The following is an 18,365-nucleotide window of genomic DNA, read 5'->3' as shown; positions in this document are numbered from 1 at the left end:
ATATTATTTGTTTGTTTGGTTTTTTGATTGGGAGCCACACTCGGAAGCACTCAGAGGTTACTTCTAGCTATGCGCTCAGAAATCACTCCTGACAGGCTCAGGGGACCATATGGGATATTGGGCATCGAACCTGGGTTGGCCACTTGCAAGTCAAACACTATTCGCTGTGCTATAGCTTCTGCACCCATGCGATTGTATTTAAAAAAAAAAATGAAGTACTTAAATATTAATTCTTACATGGTTACGCAGCAAAATTCATTTGCTTTAAGGAATTATCTGTATTGCATTTTTTGCCAAAATCGCATGGATAATTTTAGTGATGACATTAAGATGATCACTGAATGTTAAAAATAAATAAATAAATAAATAAATAAATAAATAAACAACCATAATTTTCTAAGTTAAAATACAAAAAGAAAAAATGTTGATGTATAGTTAACTTCTTTGGGGAAAAAAAGGCTAACTTTTTTTTGCTGTAAAAGCTTGATTTATTTTCAAAATGTCCTTTATTGTAAGATATTCACATTGCAGTGTCTTTTTCCTAACTATAAAACGAATGCATTTCTGTATGTGTGTTCTATTGTATTTTTCCTTCACTTTGAAAAAATCTTCATATATCTTGAAGGTTGAAAATCGTGTTTCATAAGAAATACCAGTAACTAAAGTTTTATTTTCAAGTTCTGCATATTTAAATCTGAAATGGCCCTATATCTTGATTTTATGAGACAGGAGAAAGATTATAGTTTGAGTTATATATGTAGTAAAATGTCGTTTTGTAGCATTATTTGGCATTCTCTAGAAGACATCTAGTTGTGTTTATTATTATTAGACAAAATACTTAAGTTTTTTGTAAATGCTAGTAGAGATGGAACTTTTCAGAAATGAGTTAACTCTTTGTATAGGGAGTTTTTGATATCTTTCCTTATAATGTAATTTTGTTTTAAGTTACAAAATTATAGTTTATAAGATGTTTACTATGTCTAGCAGTAAACATATATATATATATTTAACTTCTTATTCCTTATGAGTAATATTTGCAAGTTTACCATCTAGACCATTCCCTCTAGATTTTGCTTTGCTTATAGACTGAGAAAAGTGGGCATACAAATCTCCCTTATTATTTTAAACTTTAATAAATATAGCTGTATATGATATTATCTCAAATATTTATTTTTCTCATTGTTCCAATCCATTTTAAATATGTGCTGCTTGTAAAATGATTTACTGTTGGTTATGTTAATTAACATTACTTAATATTTTATTACAGAGAAAGATATCCAGATCTTATTGGTAATCTGAATGCTTTCCAAAGATACCTGATTGAGAGTAATAAAGAAATGGCACCTTTGAAAGTGTGGGAACTACAAGGTACAGCACTTTGGTATATTTTTACACAGCATTATAATGACTTATCTCTGTTAAATATGCTTTTGAAATTAAGGTGTTATCAAAAAAAATGACTAAAAAAATCCCTGCACTCCTATGTTTGTCACAGCACTATTTAGAATAGTATGAAATGGAAACAAGGGCCCGGAGAGATAGCACAGCGGCATTTGCCTTGCAAGCAGCCGATCCAGGACCAAAGGTGGTTGGTCCGAATCCCGGTGTCCCATATGGTCCCCCGTGCCAGGAGCTATTTCTGAGCAGACAGCCAGGAGTAACCACTGAGCACCGCTGGGTGTGACCCAAAAACTAAAAAAAAAAAAAAGAAATGGAAACAACCCAGATGCCCAACAACAGATGAGTGGCTAAAGGAACTGTGGTATCTAATGTGGTTGAGTGCTGAATTGCAAAAATTAGGGTTCCACCCTATATCTCCAAGAACCACTGTGTACAAAGAAGCTGAAGAGTTATTTTAGACCTAATAAAATTAAGGCATTAGAACATATTGATAGTAAGCACGGCAGCGGAAATCCCTGGCTTCCAATCACATTCTACACCTAGTTTTGTGGATAAACTGTGGTACATTTATACCATGGAATACTACGCAGTTGTTAGGAAAATGGAAGTCATGAAATTTGCTTATACATGGTTGATATGGAGATCATTATGCTGAGTGAAATGAGTCAGAGGAGGCCGGGGAGATAGCACAGTGGTAGGGTGTTTGTCTTGCAAACCGCTGACCCAGGACCAACAGTGGTTCAAATCCCGGCATCCTATATGGTCCCTTGTCTGCCAGGAGTGATTTCTGAGCAGAAAGCCAGGACTAGCCCCTGAGCGCTGCCAGATGTGGCCAAAAAACTAAAAAAAATAGAAATAAAAATAAAAAATTATTTGGGGCTGAAAAGATAGCATGGAGGTAGGGCATTTGTCTTTCATGGAGAAGGTCATTGGTTCAAATCCCAGCATCCCATATAGTCCCCCGTGCCTGCCAGGAGTGATTTCTGAGCATGGAGCAAGGAGTAACCCCTGAGCACTGCTGGGTGTGACCCAAAAACCAAATAATGATAATGATAACAATAATAACAATAATAATAATAATAACAAATTATTTGACATATAATTATTCTAAAAGTAATACTGATATGTTCTGGTGAAAGAGTAATTGGAAATATCAAATTATGTTTCAGAGAATCTACAGTGTTAATAAATAACCCTTACTAGAGTTTTGAGAGAAATCAATTTTCTTTAAAAATTTTTATTTTTAAGTAAATTGCATGTTTTACTGTTAGCTTGCAATACCTTCAGTACTCACAATTTATAAGCACACAATTTGTGACCCAAATTTAGTGTAAACTAAACTTCTAAATCCTTTCTAGTTTATAATTTTCTTCTTCAAATTTTCTTCTCCAAGTTTTGCTAAGTCATGGAGCATGCCTACCATGGGGCATTTCCTGTGTACTACAGAGCTGAGTATATCTCATGTCAACCTTGCTATATTATAGTTCACCCATATTGTTATCTCCCATTGGTGGGTTTTAGTGGGTTTTCAGAGTTCTATAACTTAGCAGTTGATTTTAGAATTAATCTTGATGCCCAGAAAGGAACAGTCATACCCATTAACAACCCTCATGACTCTCCCCAGCTCCTTCCATTAAACACAGCCATCCACTCTGATTTCTTCTTCAAAATCTCCTCCCAGGGACTTAGAATTAAATTAATTAAATTAATTAAACACATGATGGGTGTTTGGGAAGAGTTGAAAACAGAATCACATACAATTCACTTCATTTAGTTCAACTTCCTCATGTCTGCTTAAGAAAGATGGATTTGAATGGATAAGAAACAGGAAATCAAAGTTTCAAAAAGTGATGTACTAATATAAAAATATGATGGACTCAGCTATTGAACTGGGACCGTGAGAGAAGGTTTAGGAACAATGATTGGGTTTAACACATATTTAGGAGGTTAAAGGAATGAAACATGATTGAAGATTTTTTAACTTGAGATGAAAGAATATGAAACAGGTAGAGAGATTTGGACGTTGGCTCTGGTGCTCAGAAATGATGCCAGGACTGGCATTTGAGAGATTGACTTGTGTAAAATCACCCCACATGTTATATTTTCAGCCCCTAGCGAAAACGGTTTGAAGCAGGGTTAATTAGTAAACCAAGCCACTCATGAGAGAATCACGGATTTGGCTGGCTTCTTGCCTCATGATCCCAAGCCAAATCAAAACCTCTTTTCATTAAACCAGGAGGGGAAGGGTTGAGTGAGATCCAGCTGAACTTTTACAAGTCAAAGGGCTAAGTGAAAAGAAAGAGGAAGTTGAGGAGAAGCATTTGTTTTGGGTAAAAGCAGGGTGTAAGTAACAGACTTGTGATGATGACATATCCCAAGGAAGGGCAAGGTCCATAAGGGGCGAATATAAGGTTCCTAAGCTGACAGAAAGCTTTTAAAAGTTGAAAATCTTAGCATATAAAGGTGTCCCAGAGAAGATGCTGGGAGTGTCCCCCCAAAGAAAAACAGTAGAGTGATGGAGGAGACATGGATAGTCACATGACAAGCTAAAGAAATCACGTTTCAGTGGTTGATTCTGTGTCATTTTGATTTACTTCACAACTGCTTGATGACAGTTACTAGGTGTTAATCATATCCCTACACCACCAGTTTTATAATATTTTAGCTTAGACCTATGGTAGAAAGTTGATATTGTTTCAAGACCTATCTATAAACATACGAGGTGTGAAGCAAGGATGGGCTCAGGAAGTCTCAGCATCTAAGATGTAAATCAACTACTTGTTTCACCATGGCATAACCTTTATCTACCTAGCTACCCTAGCTCATTAGCGGGGAAAAAAGTAAAAGAAAAATACCTTCATGTTCCCTTTAAACTGACTTCTCTATCAACCAGTGGGTTTCAGTAGACAATTTTTTAAGCACAATGATTACAAAGCTGTTCATGCTTGAGTTTTAGTCATACAATGTACACCACCCTTCACCTCTGCACATTTCCTGCCACCAGTGTCCCCAGTTTCTCCCCTCTCTTCTCCTCAGCCTGCCTTTGGGGCAAATATTTTACTTCTCTCTTTCTCTTCTCTTTCTTTCCTTTTAGACACTATGGTTTTCACTATTATTAATGAAGGGGTACCATGCATATCACTTTATCCCCTTTCAGCACCCAGTTCTTATTCAGAGTGATTAATTCCAACTATCATTGTCATGGTGGACCTTTCTCTGCCCTAACTGCACTCAGCTGCCCTTTGTGGCAAGTTTCCTACCATGGACTGATCCTCCTGTCCCTCATCTCTATTGTCTCTGGATATTATCACCATGTTGTAGAATTAAATAATTAATTATGGTGGTGGATGGTGATGGATGGATGGAGGGATCTTTTTCTCTGCCACCCCAGGCCACGTGGCTCCGCAACCCCCATCCAGCTGGCGGGTACCAGGTTTAGGTGAATGGTGGAATCAAACTCATCCAGAGACAGGCATCAGGAAGCATCAGCTTTATTCATCCCTATCCACCACATGTGTGGCCTATATCATAACCTTTCAAGCATTCAGCCATTCTTAGCTAGCCCTGCCTCTTAACTCCTTTCAGCCATCTTCCCTTTCACCTCCTAGCTGGCCAAAGACCAGAAGCACGTGAGAGCCAGCCAAAAGCCCTAGTCCCCTCTGGTCCATACCTTATCTACCTTTTCCAAGACCCCTCCCAGGAATGGGTGGGGTCTTGCAGGTAAGGTCAAGTTACCTAGGGAGAAAGGGTGGGGGATGAGGCTTCACCATACTACCTTCTTGAAACTAAGCCTTCCAGGTCCAACCCCGAATACTGGTGAGATAGGCCGAACCAGAAGGCACTGTGCAAATTAATCACACACACACACACACACACACACACACTTAGTACAAGAAAAGACTTTTAAAAATTCCCCACATTACCCTAACTCCAGTCTGCAGACCACCCTCCAAGCAGCTGCTAGACGAAGCTCTAGGAACAAAAGAGACTCCTTTTCTTTTACTCTCCTGTAATCCCACACTACCTATTCTTTTCTTACATCCCTCAAATAAGTGAGAATATTCTATGTCTAGCTCCCTCTCTCTCTGATTCATTTCACTAAATGTATTATTCACCATATCCATCCATGCATAAGTAAATTGCATGACTTCATTTTTCCTAATAGCTGCATAGTATTCCATTGTGTAGATGTACCATTGTTTCTTTAGCCACTCGTCTGTTTTCTTGCACTTGGTTGTTTCCAGATTCTGGCTATTGTGAACAGTGCTGCAACAATTTCTGGCTGGTGTTTTGGTGTTCCTGGAATATATCCCTAGGAGTGGTATTTCTAGGTTTTTGAGGAATCTCCTATTGTCTTCCAAAAAGGTTGGACCAGTCAACATTCCCACCAGCAGTGAATAAGAATCCCTTTCTCCCCACATCCACACATTGATTGTTCATATTCTTGGGGTTATTTGGGATCCCCAGCATCCTTAATATGGATAGCAAGTGTCAGTACTTTGTCCTTTACAAAAGGAAGTGCTCCTTTGGCAAAAGGACCATGTAAAGATAAGAACTGAAAAAACGTCCATTGTTTTGTCAGTTAAGGGATTTTAATGAGTACCAACAGCTTCTCTGCAGTGCTGGAAATAATGTTGTGGAGGATGGAAAACATTCTCTTGAAAGTTATTCAGGTAATTAAGTGACACTGTCCCACAATCCAGTCAGTAGATGGCCCTAAAAACGTCTTATTCTAGACTTTGAATCCAATCTGATTTGCCATTTAACACCCAGAAGTGGAGAATTGGTCACATAAACTGTTCCTTGTGATGCTAAACTGGTCCTGTCGCTCATATATAATTGCCCCTCCAGTGAAGTGTGAAAGAGAATCCATTTGGGCTTCACTGGGAGCATTTGGGAGAAAGGGAGGCTCAGGGGCTAGACCCAGGCCCTCACCCATGCCAGGCATTTGCTCTGCCATTGGACCACATCACTTGCCCCAAAGATTGTCATTTTAAGATCTTTTCTGACTCTTGACAAAGGAATGAGACCAAGATTACTGTTTCTAACATACTGGACACTGACTGCACTTAGTGACATATAATTTTTTCTTCCTGTAGAACTGTCAATTCAGGTAGAATAATACTGGTTAGTGAGCTCTTTTTTCTTCTAATTATACATTTCTTTTTGCAAGACTTTTGTTTGTTGCATGTTTCATTTAACCTAAGTATGAGAAAAACTGCTTTGTGTCAGGTGTGTATGGTATATATATATATATATATATATATATATATATATATATATATATATATGTGTGTGTGTGTGTGTGTGTGTGTGTGTGTGTGTGTGTGTATGTGTGTGTATTTAAGATCTACTGTAATTTGTAGAAAACACACAGAAGTATAACCTGGTAATTACCATAATTATCATCATGAAAGAGTAAAGCATATCTTAATTGGGCATTAGGTGATAGCTTTTCATGGAATACTTTTGAAAACATGAGTTGATAGCCATGCCTGCATAGAAAGAGATGGCTAGAAGGCTTGAGAAAGTGCTCCACTGGCTTGCAAATGTTTATTGAGGTTTGCTATGACACTAGATTCCTGAGTGGTAATTTTCCCCTCCTTCCAGATCTTAGTTTCCAAGCAGCTTCTCAAATAATGTCCACTCCAGTGTATGATGCTATCAAGCTGATGAAGGACATTTCACAGAATTTCCCAATAAAAGCCAGGTAAGTTTATGAAAGCTATTTGGTTTTATTTTAACCAGACCACTTTCTCTTTAATGTATTTTATGACCATAGCTTGTTTCATACAGCATAAATATGTCAGTTCTATTTGATGTAATGTTTGTGAAATCAAGACCTTCATGTTGTATATTCCCTCCTTATAAAGAGGAATTTTAATTTGTGCATCCACGTGTGAACAGATTAAAAAATTAAAATCTCAGATTTTTTATTTTTAATATCAGATATTTTTTAGATTTCCACCATCATGAAACAGTACAACTTATTGAAAACTAAGTGCAAATATTCTTTATCATTGTAAAATATAGAGGACACAATTGACCATAAGATATGGGACCCTGAAAATAAGCGGTCACTAGATTTGCTAATTATATGAATAGATATGTTGGCACCAGGAGATACTGTGGTGATTTGGTAATTAGGACACAGCTTATGCCCAGCCCAAGTTCAGTCCCTCGCACCATAAGGCTGCCTTGCATCTGTCCTGGACACCCCAAACATGGCCAGGGGGTATGTCCCTGCACTTCCGGCCCCACAAGGAGCATGAGCTGCATCCCATTCTCGGGCTCTAGTGTTGAACTACTGGTCTAGTTGCTTAGTATCCTGAGAGTGGGGGACCGGAGAGATAGCTCAGTGGAAGAATATCTGCCTTGCACTCAGCCAACTCAAAACTGACCATGGTGGTTCGAATACCGGCATCCCATATGGTCCCCCATAACTGCCAGGAGCAATTTCTGAGCGCAGAGCCAGGAGTAACCCCTGAGCACCACTGGGCATGACCCCAAAACCAAAAATAAATAAATAAATGAAAAGTATCCTGAGAGTGGATACCCTGACCCCCCCCCGCTTGGTTTCCCCAAAAGGAGGGAATACAGTGATATTTAACTTATCAGGTGTAAACAGCTTGAACTTGGTAAGTCACTATGAAGTGTGTGGTTACAGGATGCAAATGCTTAGCCACAGGATTAATAATAGTTTTTGGTTGTTTTTATTTGGGGTTTTGATGCTACCCTTGATGGTATTCAGGTTTCCTCCTGGCAGAGCTTTGGGGGTCATTTGAGAAATTGGGTCGGCAAGGGATCCATTTGAGAATGGACCCCAACCTGTTGTCCTAGCTCTCTAGCCCCTCTAGCTTTTTGTAATTACTAGATAAATGAAAATAAGATTTATAATACCAAAAATTGTAATTTTAAGAAGTCTGATGGTCTGGAGCAATAATACAGAAGTAGGGTATTTTATTTTCATTTAGCTGACCCAGGTTTGATCCCCATAATTCCATTTGACCTTCCAAGCCTGCCAGGAGTGACTTCTGAATACAGAGTCAGGATTAATCCCTGAGCACTGCTAGTTGTGCCTCCCCCAAAGAAGATGGCAGTTGGTGTATTCTTTTGAGAGTAAGTCAATACAGCTATTCATATATTCTGTTGCTAAACTTTGCTCTTCACTTGAGAATGGTTATTAAAAGAAAGTCGCAAATTATGCCAGCACTGTTTAAAGGCTAAATTTAAATTGGGGATGGATGGCTGATGAGTATCTAAAGCCACTTGGGAGATAATTAATGTTTGCCAGAGTAAAGCAGTTTATATTTTCAACTCTAATCTTTCAAAGAATGCCAAACTTGAGCATATAATGCACACTGATGAGGGGTATTTTTCAACTACATGTTTCTGGAGTGTTTGTCTCAGTAGAACTTTGCAATAACTGTATTTTTATTTATTTTTAATAATAATTTCTTTACTTAAGCACCATGGTTACAAAAATTCTAGTAGTTGGGTTTCAGTCATTGAATATACATCCTCTTCACCAATGTAACTCTCCTACCATCAGTGTTCACCATTTCCCCTCTCCCTTACCCCCTGCTTATATCTTCAGGCCAAGTTTTCTGTTTCTCTATCATTGTCATGATAGTTGTTAGTGCAGTTATTTCTATAATTGAGCTCACCATCTTTGTGGTAAGCTTCATATCATGAGCTAGTCCTTCTGGCCCACATCTCTATTGTCTTTGCATATTATTGCAGTCATAATATTTTTAAATGTCTTCCTGGCAGCATTGCTTGAGGGCTGTGTAGTGTCAGGAACTGATGGTTCTTGGAGCTCTCTCTTGGTCCCATAGTTTTGATACTTTCTAAAATTAAAAAGTGGGGCTACCCTAGCATTGCTAATAGCTCAGGATCACTCCTGATGCTGTCTGGCTTAACAGTTTGGGGGTTCAGGAGTGGTGATGCTGTGTTTCTAGGGGCAATCGCTACCAGAGCTATTCTTGCAGTGCTTTGGGCCCAATGCCATCCCAGGGATCAAGCTTGGGGTCCTGTTCCCACTAGGCATGCACATCAGACCTATAAGTTGTCATCCTGATCCTATAGTCTTAATTTTTAAATCACATTCTCTGTTTATCAAAATTGACCAGCCTGGGGCCAGAGTAGTGGCACAGTGGTAGGGTGTTTGCCTTGCATGCGGCTGACGCAGGATGGACTGCAGTTCAATCCCCTGGTGTCCCATATGGTCCCCCAAGCTAGGAGTGATTTCTGAGTGCATAGCCAGGAATAACCCCTGAGCATAACCGGGTGTGGCTCAAAAACAAACAAACAAAAAAATTGACCAGCCTAAGACTAATTTGGTGTTCTTAGAATTTCCAAGTCAAATGTTCCTACCTTCATAATGAATTAACAAAACATTCACAAGTGAACATTTGAAGTCAGTATGATACTCTTGGGTAGATTCCAGATGAGGCACAGCTGTGTTAGTAGAGTTGGCAGGGCTGTTGCGTTGCATGCAGTGACCTGAGTTCTATGCTCAGCACCTCATATCATCCCCTTGTGTCCTCTAAGAGTGATCCCTCAGCACAGAGCCAGGAGTAAGCCCTGAGCGCTGCCAGGAGTAGCCCCCAAATCAAAAGAAAGAAAAATAATTCAAGATGAACCAAAATTTTTTATACATAAATATTCTGAAAAATGGCCCCATTTGCATTAATTTATGAGGAAGTAGTTAGTTTCATGGGAAATATATGTGGTTGGAAAGGAGTAACAGTGACCAGCTCTGAAAGTGCTGAAAGTACCTCTAATAGGTACTTCTCCGTGCGTGTGTAACACTCGCCTGGTCAGGCTCTACTTTCATTCGTGGAGCGTGGAAGTAATGTGTTATTGGTGAATCCTTGACCTTATGGAAGGATGAATTACATCAGTTATTTATTTCCCCAGATCTCTGACCAGAATTGCTGTAAATCAGAAAATGAAGGCTGAAATACAGGAAAACCAGAAGGTCTGTTTGGATTCCTTTTTACCATTGGTTTTGGCCTAAGTTAATGTTATTTTGTACTTTAGATCTTGGATTTTCACATGATCTATTTATGTGAATAATTACTAAAACTGCTTTGGAATTTTCCCATGTTGAGCTGGTCTCTGAGAGGCATCACTGTGGTGCTCAACAGTCTCCCCCTGTGTCCCTGTTTCCTCATTAACCGGATACTCCATTCAAGCCCTGGCTATGTCGGTTTCTTCACTAGCTAAGGAATTAAGGATAGGAACCAACTTTTTTTGTTTTCCCATCATTTGTTTTGCTTTAAAAATTGTGAGAACCATGGGGCTATGGTGATAGTAGTGGGCAGGGTGTTTGCCTTGTAAATGGTGAACCTGGGTTCAATCTCTGGCACCCCATTTGGTGTGATCTCTCAGAGTAGAGTCTACAGTAAGCCCTGAGCACCAACAGGTGTGACTCAAAGACAAAAACAAACAAACAAACTTGTGTTTCTCAACAGGAGATATCTCACAATGGCTCTAAATAAAAATCCTGTAAATGGCTGGGGTGAGAGGGTGGGATAGAACAAGCCTTTAGGAGACAGCTAAGGTTAGGTGGGAGAAGGTGGGTACAAGAAGGAAACAGGGTCTGTTAGAAGATGCTGCGGTTGGAAAGAGACTAAGACTCAACTAGTTTAAAACATTGGCACAGTGTGCGTATGTGTGTATGTATATAGGGTACAACTGATGAATTGAATAGTTTGGTAAGATTTTGCCACCTTGTCTCTTAAATTACCATAAGATCTCCAGTGGTCCTGTCATGTTAATAGCAGAAGCCTCATAACTCAACCCCAGGGGAATGTGGGTCTGGAAGCAATGCTGACAAAACATATAATCCACACAGGTTAGGAAGATTAAAAGGTTCAGGAGCTCTACCACAAGCTATCTGCAAGAAGAAAAAAATGATAATAGCAGAATACCTACATGCTGTGTAACCAAAACCGGCAGAAGTTTCTCTGACCCAAGATCTTATATTGGGAAGAGAAAGACCATTCCCATGGGTGGAGAGCAGATAGGGGTAGGGAACTAATCTAGAGGTACATCCTACCCAGATGAGCACATGCAAAGAAGAAATCATCCTGTTTAGGGTGAAAACTGACTTCAACAATTAGCATAATGGGCCCGGAGAGATAGCACAGCGGCGTTTGCCTTGCAAGCAGCCGATCCAGGACCAAAGGTGGTTGGTTCGAATCCGGGTGTCCCATATGGTCTCCCGTGCCTGCCAGGAGCTATTTCTGAGCAGACAGCCAGAAGTAACCCCTGAGCACCGCCGGGTGTGGCCCAAAAACCAAAAAAAAAAAAAAAACAATTAGCATAATGTCTAAGTTCATCATGTAAATAGGACCTGATATGTAAAAAAAAAATTCCTTGGGTTTTTAATTCATTGTCAGATACACAGGGCCCTCAACCAGTGAAGGTCATTCTCCTGACATAAAAGACAACTCGAAATAGGTGGCTGCAGACATTGTTGGTTTTTTCTTTTTTCTCTTATGGTTGCAAAATGTCTGCCACTGCTCCTGACTTCTTCACCTACCTTTATATCAAAAAGAGGATGAATGCTTGGTAAACTTCAGCCAACTTTGACTTTCATCTCTTTGATCAGAGTTTTATTACCTGGTTATTCTTACTGTTTAGAGATTAGAAAGCTAGCATTACTTTTCTTAGAATTTGAGGCTAGTAGACAAGTTGCTTAGGGATTGATGCTACGGTATTAGCTAATACTCTGAGGATAGTAACCATGTTGGGATGATTAGGAACAACTAGCTCACTGGAGGAGTTTTTTTTTTTTGCTATAATAACAAAATCCTGTTTATTCTTCAAAACTGAGTTACAATGTCATGACTGAGTTTTTGTGCTTTTTTTCTTCTTCCATGATTCCACTTATCATTCTTCAAGTAGAATTAATTGCATTCTGATAAACATTCTTGTGTGTGTGTGTTTGAGTGTACCATTTAAAATGAAAAAGGGAATAGAAAATAAATAGGTATATTAAAGGGGCAAGACTATGAAGTGGAGCAAGAAAAGCCTCTTCAACAAGTGCTGTTGGGAAACGTGTTCAACTACATGGAAAAAAAAAAAAGAACTCAGACCTCTCTAACACTGTGCACAAAAGTCAAATCAAAATGAACTAAAGATCTCAATATCAGACCTGAAGCAATAAGGTTCATAGAAAAAAAATGTAGACTGAAATCTTCATGATATTAAAGCTAAAGTTGTCTTTGAGGATGAAACACCACTGACCAAGCAAGTAGAAGCAAAGATAAACAAATGGGACTCCATTAAACTAAATCTTATGCACCTCAAAGAAATCAGTGACCAGGATACAAAAACTACCCACAGAATAAGAGAACTATTCACCCAGTACCCATCTGACAAGGAGTTAAGGTACTGGTAGAACTTAACAAGAAAAAAAATTTAATTCATTCAAAAATAAAAAGAAGAAAAGATGAACAAGAATTTCTTTGAAGAAGAAATTTAGATGACCAAAAGACACATGAAAAATGCTCACCTTCATTTATCATCAGGGAGATACAAATTAAAACAATAATGAGATATTATTTTACACCCCAAAGACTGGCACACCACAAATATACAAGAACAACTAGTTCTGACATGAATGAGGGGAGAAAGGGACTCTGATTCACTGCTGGTGGGAATGCCACCTGGTCAGCCTTTTGGAAAACATTATGAATATTCCTCAGAAGACTAGAGACTGATCTTTCATCTGATCCAGTTATACCACTTCTAGGGATATACCTTAGAAACACAAAACACATTCAGAAAAGTTCTCTATACTAATATGCTCATTGCAGCACTTTCACGATAGCCAGAATCTGGAAGTAACTCAAGTGGTCAAGAACAGATGAGTGGATAGAGAAACTGGTACAGAGTGGAATATTATGCAGCTGTTAAGAAAATGAAGTTATGATATTTGGATCTATATTGAAATGAAAAATCTGAGAGGGGCCAGATTGGTGACACAAGTGGTAAGGTATCTGCCTTGCCCATGCTAACCTAGGACGGACCATGGTTTGATCCCCCAGCATCCCATATGGTCCCCCAAGCCAGAAGCGATTTCTGAGCACATAGCCAGGAGTAACCCCTGAGTGTCACCACCAGGTGTGACCCCCCCCCAAAAAAAAAAAAGAAAGAAAAGAAAAAAGAAAAATCTGAGAGTATTCTGTTGAGTAAAATGAAAGGGAGAGACATAGGTCCTGGAGAGATAGCACAGCGGCGTTTGCCTTGCAAGCAGCCAATCCAGGATCTAAGGTGGTTGGTTCAAATCCCGGTGTCCCATATGGTCCCCCGTGCCTGCCAGGAGCTATTTCTGAGCAGACAGCCAGGAGTAACTCTTGAGCACCACCGGGTATGGCCCAAAAATCAAAAAAAAAAAAAAAAGGCAAGGGAGAGACATAGACATAAAAGGATCACACTTATTTGTGGGATATTAGATAAAAGTTAGTGTTGTAATAGATATGAGAGCCAAGAGGACCAGTCCATAGTAGGAAGCATTCCACATTGTGGGGAGTGCAGTAAAGGCAGAGAAGGAACCACTATGACAATGTGGTTTTTTGTCACAATATGACAAGCATATCTCTGCACAAGAACTGGATGCCTGACAGTCCCTGAAGATGATCTCAGTGAATGTAAAATGCAACTAATGATACAGTCTAAGTTACAACATTTGAGCATATTGGAAATAGAACTATAAGAGGTCAGAAACAGTAGAGATAGGTCAAAATGACAAATACAAAGTTAAGATCACTACCAAAAATGAGTATTCTACTGTGCTAAGGACCATGTTTAAATTTCCAGAAATCTTCCAAGCTTAGAATTTACTTTAGCCTGTTGCTATTTTCATGAATTAGTCAGATGTTTTACATTTAAGGACCCAAACAGACCACGGTTCGAATCCCAACCTCCCCTGAGCCTGCCAGGAGTGACTTCTGAGTGCAGAACCAGGAGGAACCCCTGAGCACCGCCCGGTGTGACTCCTAAACAAACAAACAACAAAAAAAGACAAAAAAATTAAATATGATCATTGCATAATTTGACATTTTATTATCAGCTTGGCTAGCCAGTCTGGCTTTGGCCATGTTATGTTTTAAATCAGTCTAAAGTGGAGCAATATAGTACAGCAAGTACAGCATTTGCCTTCCACGCAGCTGACCTGGGTTTGATCCCCAGCATCCACTAACTCTACTAGGAGTGATTCCTGAGTACAAAGCCAGGAGTAAGCCCTGAGCTTCATTGGGTGTGGACCAAACACACACACACACACACACACACACACACACACACACACACACACACACACACACACACACACACACACACACAAATAAAAACCCAGAGTCTGCAAAGTTAGTCTAAGCTAGCACCTGGCTACTCAGTTAAAGAGTCCAAAACTTGGAAAAGAATGGCACATGGGAAAAACAAAAACAAAAAAACCTGAGTCCCTGCAGCTGAGTTTACCAGGTGTGGGTGGAGGGCAAGCACATGAGAAGCTGTTGGGAAGTAACCAAATCTCTAAGGGAGTCTGTGAAATAGGAAAATACAATGTGCCTCGCAGTAGTGGGAAACTTTTCAAAAAAAAGAACATATGAATCCATATATTTCAAGGGTGCAGTCCAGAACTGGGAAATTTGGCCAAAAATGATCATTTCTCTATTGATCGTTAGGCTATGGGGTTTTAGAAAATAAAGGGAATTTGTTTTGTACCTTAAAAAAACACAGAATCCTTAGAAAGAAAATATGATGGATTTATCATGGACAATATTCAATACTTCAAAAACAGTGATGCTTCTATAAAATATTAAAAAAACAAAAGGAGAGCCATCTTTCAAAGTGATCTGTGCATGTACTACAGAACTGTGGCCATCAAAAATTCAGGGAATTTGTTCATCATAAGTGCAATTCTGAGTATATCTTCAGCCAAGTATTGACTGAAGATACTTTGGCAAAATAACTGCATATTGAACTTTGTATATAATCAATATGAATATGATAAAAACTGGAAAGTCAGCAGTGAAGACTATGTTTTTTTAAAGTATGCAGTTAGCCACTAAGGAATATGTATGAATAAAAATGAACAGAGGAGATGCAGCAACAGATGGGTAAAGCTACTGTTATTTTTTTGGAAGAAAATGCACATTTAAATAGACCAGAAGTCTGAATCTTCCTAGTCTGAGAAGAACTGAATGAAGTATCGAAAGAGACCATTTGTGAGAGATCTTTAAAAATTACACCCTTGGGGCCAGCGAGGTGGCACTAGAGGTAAGGTGTCTGTCTGCCTTGCAAGTACTAGCCAAGGAAGGACTGCAGTTTGATCTCCCAGCATCCCATATGGTTCCCCCAAGCCAGGGGCAATTTCTGAGCGCTTAGCCAGGAGTAACCCCTGAGCATCAAACGGTGTGGCCTGAAAAACAAAAAATAAATAAATAAATAAATAAATAAATAAATAAATAAATAAATAAATAAATTACACCCAGAAAGAGCATGAAGAAAATTACAGTTGAGTCCAAGCATAACTCATACTACTAAAATGTAAATAAATAATCCAAACTATATTAGTGAGCAATTTCTGTTTGGCTTCTTCAACTGAAATAATGCATGCAAAATTTAAAAATGTATCAATTTCAGGATGGACAAAGGTCTCTCTGGCAAATACCATGTTGCCCAAATGGCGATTTTACTACTACAGAATATTCAGGCAAAAAAAATTAATGAGCAAAAATGCCATACACATCAGAGTAGAATTACTGAACAACATAACAGCTGCAAAAGGTATGAACAAAAACCAAGCATGATAGTGGCCTTCAAGTAGAAAGGTACTCTGTAATCCCTCAAAATATTCATCAGAGTTATTCTAAGAGATCACTTTGAAATAGTCAAAGTTCTGATGGTTAGTGCTCTCTTAACAAATACCTTTGTATGGGGAGGGAGAGGAAAGAGAAAGAATTTGTCATGATCATCCAACAATAGAAAGACAGTGTTTCAGCAGCCTTCTGATTCACCTTACTACCCTTCTTTTGAGAATCTTTTGTTCAAGGTCCCACCCTTGCATAAGTTCTCAAGGAAACTTGTAGTTGAATATAAATCTGTGTTTAGTGTGATTTTATTTTTTACTTCTAATTGAGATATTGTAATATTTTTAATGTTTTTGATTATCTTTATTTAAGCATCATGATTACAATCATGTTTGTAGTTGGGTTTCAGTCATAAAAAAAGTATACCCCCCTTCACCAGTGTATCATTCCAACCACCAATGCCCCTCATATCCCTCCCCCCCCCCTTGAGTTGTCAGTGTAGTTATTTCTCTAACTGAACTCACCACCCTGTGATGAGCTTCATATCGTGGCTGGTCCTTCCAGCTCTGTTGTGTCTGTGTATTATTACAATAATGTCTTTTAGTTTTTCTTAATACTCATAGAGAAGAGAGACTATTCAGTCTTGAGACAGAATTTCTGGGGTTTGGTTCTTAAGTCAGTAGCATATATTTGACTTGCAAAATTATATACTGTGATTTTAAGGTTGGGGGGTGACAGTCCACATTACAACAATCTAAGCATGCAACTTGATCAGCAGTAAAATGGGGGCAGGTTGGGGTACAGACTGCGTTATTGAGGCTAAGGTTTGGTACATTGGCTCAAGCAGCTGAAAGGCAGCTGGTGAGTGTATTTGGAAGGTTGCAAGCATATGTGCAGATCAGGAGGAGGACCTAAAAAGGTCTTTCCCAGCAGCCCAATAGTAGGGAGAGTGAGACCACCTCTCTTGAGCAAGGATCTGAGGGAACCCCAAATCAAACCAAGGAAGACTTCAGAGTCATGAGGCAAAGTCCAGAAAAAGTCTCCAACTTGGCCTCATTTGATGCCCAATTTTCTGTTATATATCACAAATATGTCAAGGCCACCTCTTGACTTTCACTTGGACTGTTCACACGTCAGGTTCTCCTTCTTTCTTCATACATTTCTGTACATTATACATGCCTGCATATACGTGTGTGCATATGTCTACATATTGCTTTAAAAATTTTACATAATGAAAGATAGTTTACAAAGTTATTGATAATTGAGTTTTAGATAGCTGAGTTTGAATATTGGAGTAAGAATATTAATATAATATTTGAAGTGTCAACTTCCTTCTGCCAGTGCTCCTATATTGGGTCTCATTCTTGGCTGACCCATCATAAAGTTCGGTGGTGGCAGCTTAGAACTCATATTTTCAGTGTTGAGTGCTTTTGCTAAGGGACAATAAATTCCTCCTCATTGCCCCCAAGTGTCCATCACATTTCCATTCATCTCAGTAGATGCCACCTTTTTATTAGCGACCACAATTATAACATGTAACATGTAAATCTGTCAGCATCATTCAGTGTCTATACCCAGAAATCTCCAAAGGGAATGGGTGACAGGAAAGGTCAGTGCAAGATCAACACCGACACACTGAAGTCACTGGGTACTTGTAGAGGCTAAAAATACAGACTGTAACTCAATCATGTATAACTTTATTTGTGAAAAAAATCTATACTATGAACAACCTTGTAACCATGGTGTTTAAATAAAATTTTAAAAAAATACAGATTTTATAGACTGTGTGGTACTAAAGTAGCTAAAAGATACAGAGACCTTTTACTTGTGATTTTGTTTTTGGGTTTCATGGCCTGTCATTTATTCTGTATACTTCAAGGAAAATTGTTTTTCTGTCCTGTTACAAACTTAGTTCTTTGTCTCTCTGTAGATGATAATATAGGAAAAAAAAATAAAACTTCTGGCAAGTCTTGAATCTTCAAACTAGTGGCTACATGTGCTTTGCTAGAACTAATTATCCAGAATTTCTGTCATGTCGCTATCACATGATATCCTTGAAATGCAAAACTTATCTACCTTCTGTGATCATAGATGCGTCATTTGTGAAGGCTGATTGTGTGTGTTCATATAGCATAT

At 38.8% G+C, this 18,365-nt stretch overlaps 1 protein-coding gene across 1 annotated transcript in view; it reads left to right on the top strand.

The window, feature by feature from the left end:
* UGGT2 (UDP-glucose glycoprotein glucosyltransferase 2) overlaps window positions 1-18,365 on the top strand; it is a 128,457-nt gene that overhangs the window by 31,150 nt on the left and 78,942 nt on the right. Inside the window, exons 8-10 of the mRNA XM_049778517.1 lie at window positions 1,268-1,368; window positions 7,012-7,111; window positions 10,324-10,384. Coding sequence (XP_049634474.1) covers window positions 1,268-1,368; window positions 7,012-7,111; window positions 10,324-10,384 — 262 coding nt within the window. The remainder of the gene's footprint in view (window positions 1-1,267; window positions 1,369-7,011; window positions 7,112-10,323; window positions 10,385-18,365) is intronic.

The sequence above is a fragment of the Suncus etruscus genome, chromosome 8 (genome assembly GCF_024139225.1).
Source record: "Suncus etruscus isolate mSunEtr1 chromosome 8, mSunEtr1.pri.cur, whole genome shotgun sequence".
In the NCBI taxonomy this organism is placed as follows: Eukaryota; Metazoa; Chordata; class Mammalia; order Eulipotyphla; family Soricidae; genus Suncus; species Suncus etruscus.
The sequence above is the reverse complement of the archived record's forward strand: the minus strand, read 5'-3'. Positions and strand labels throughout refer to the sequence as shown.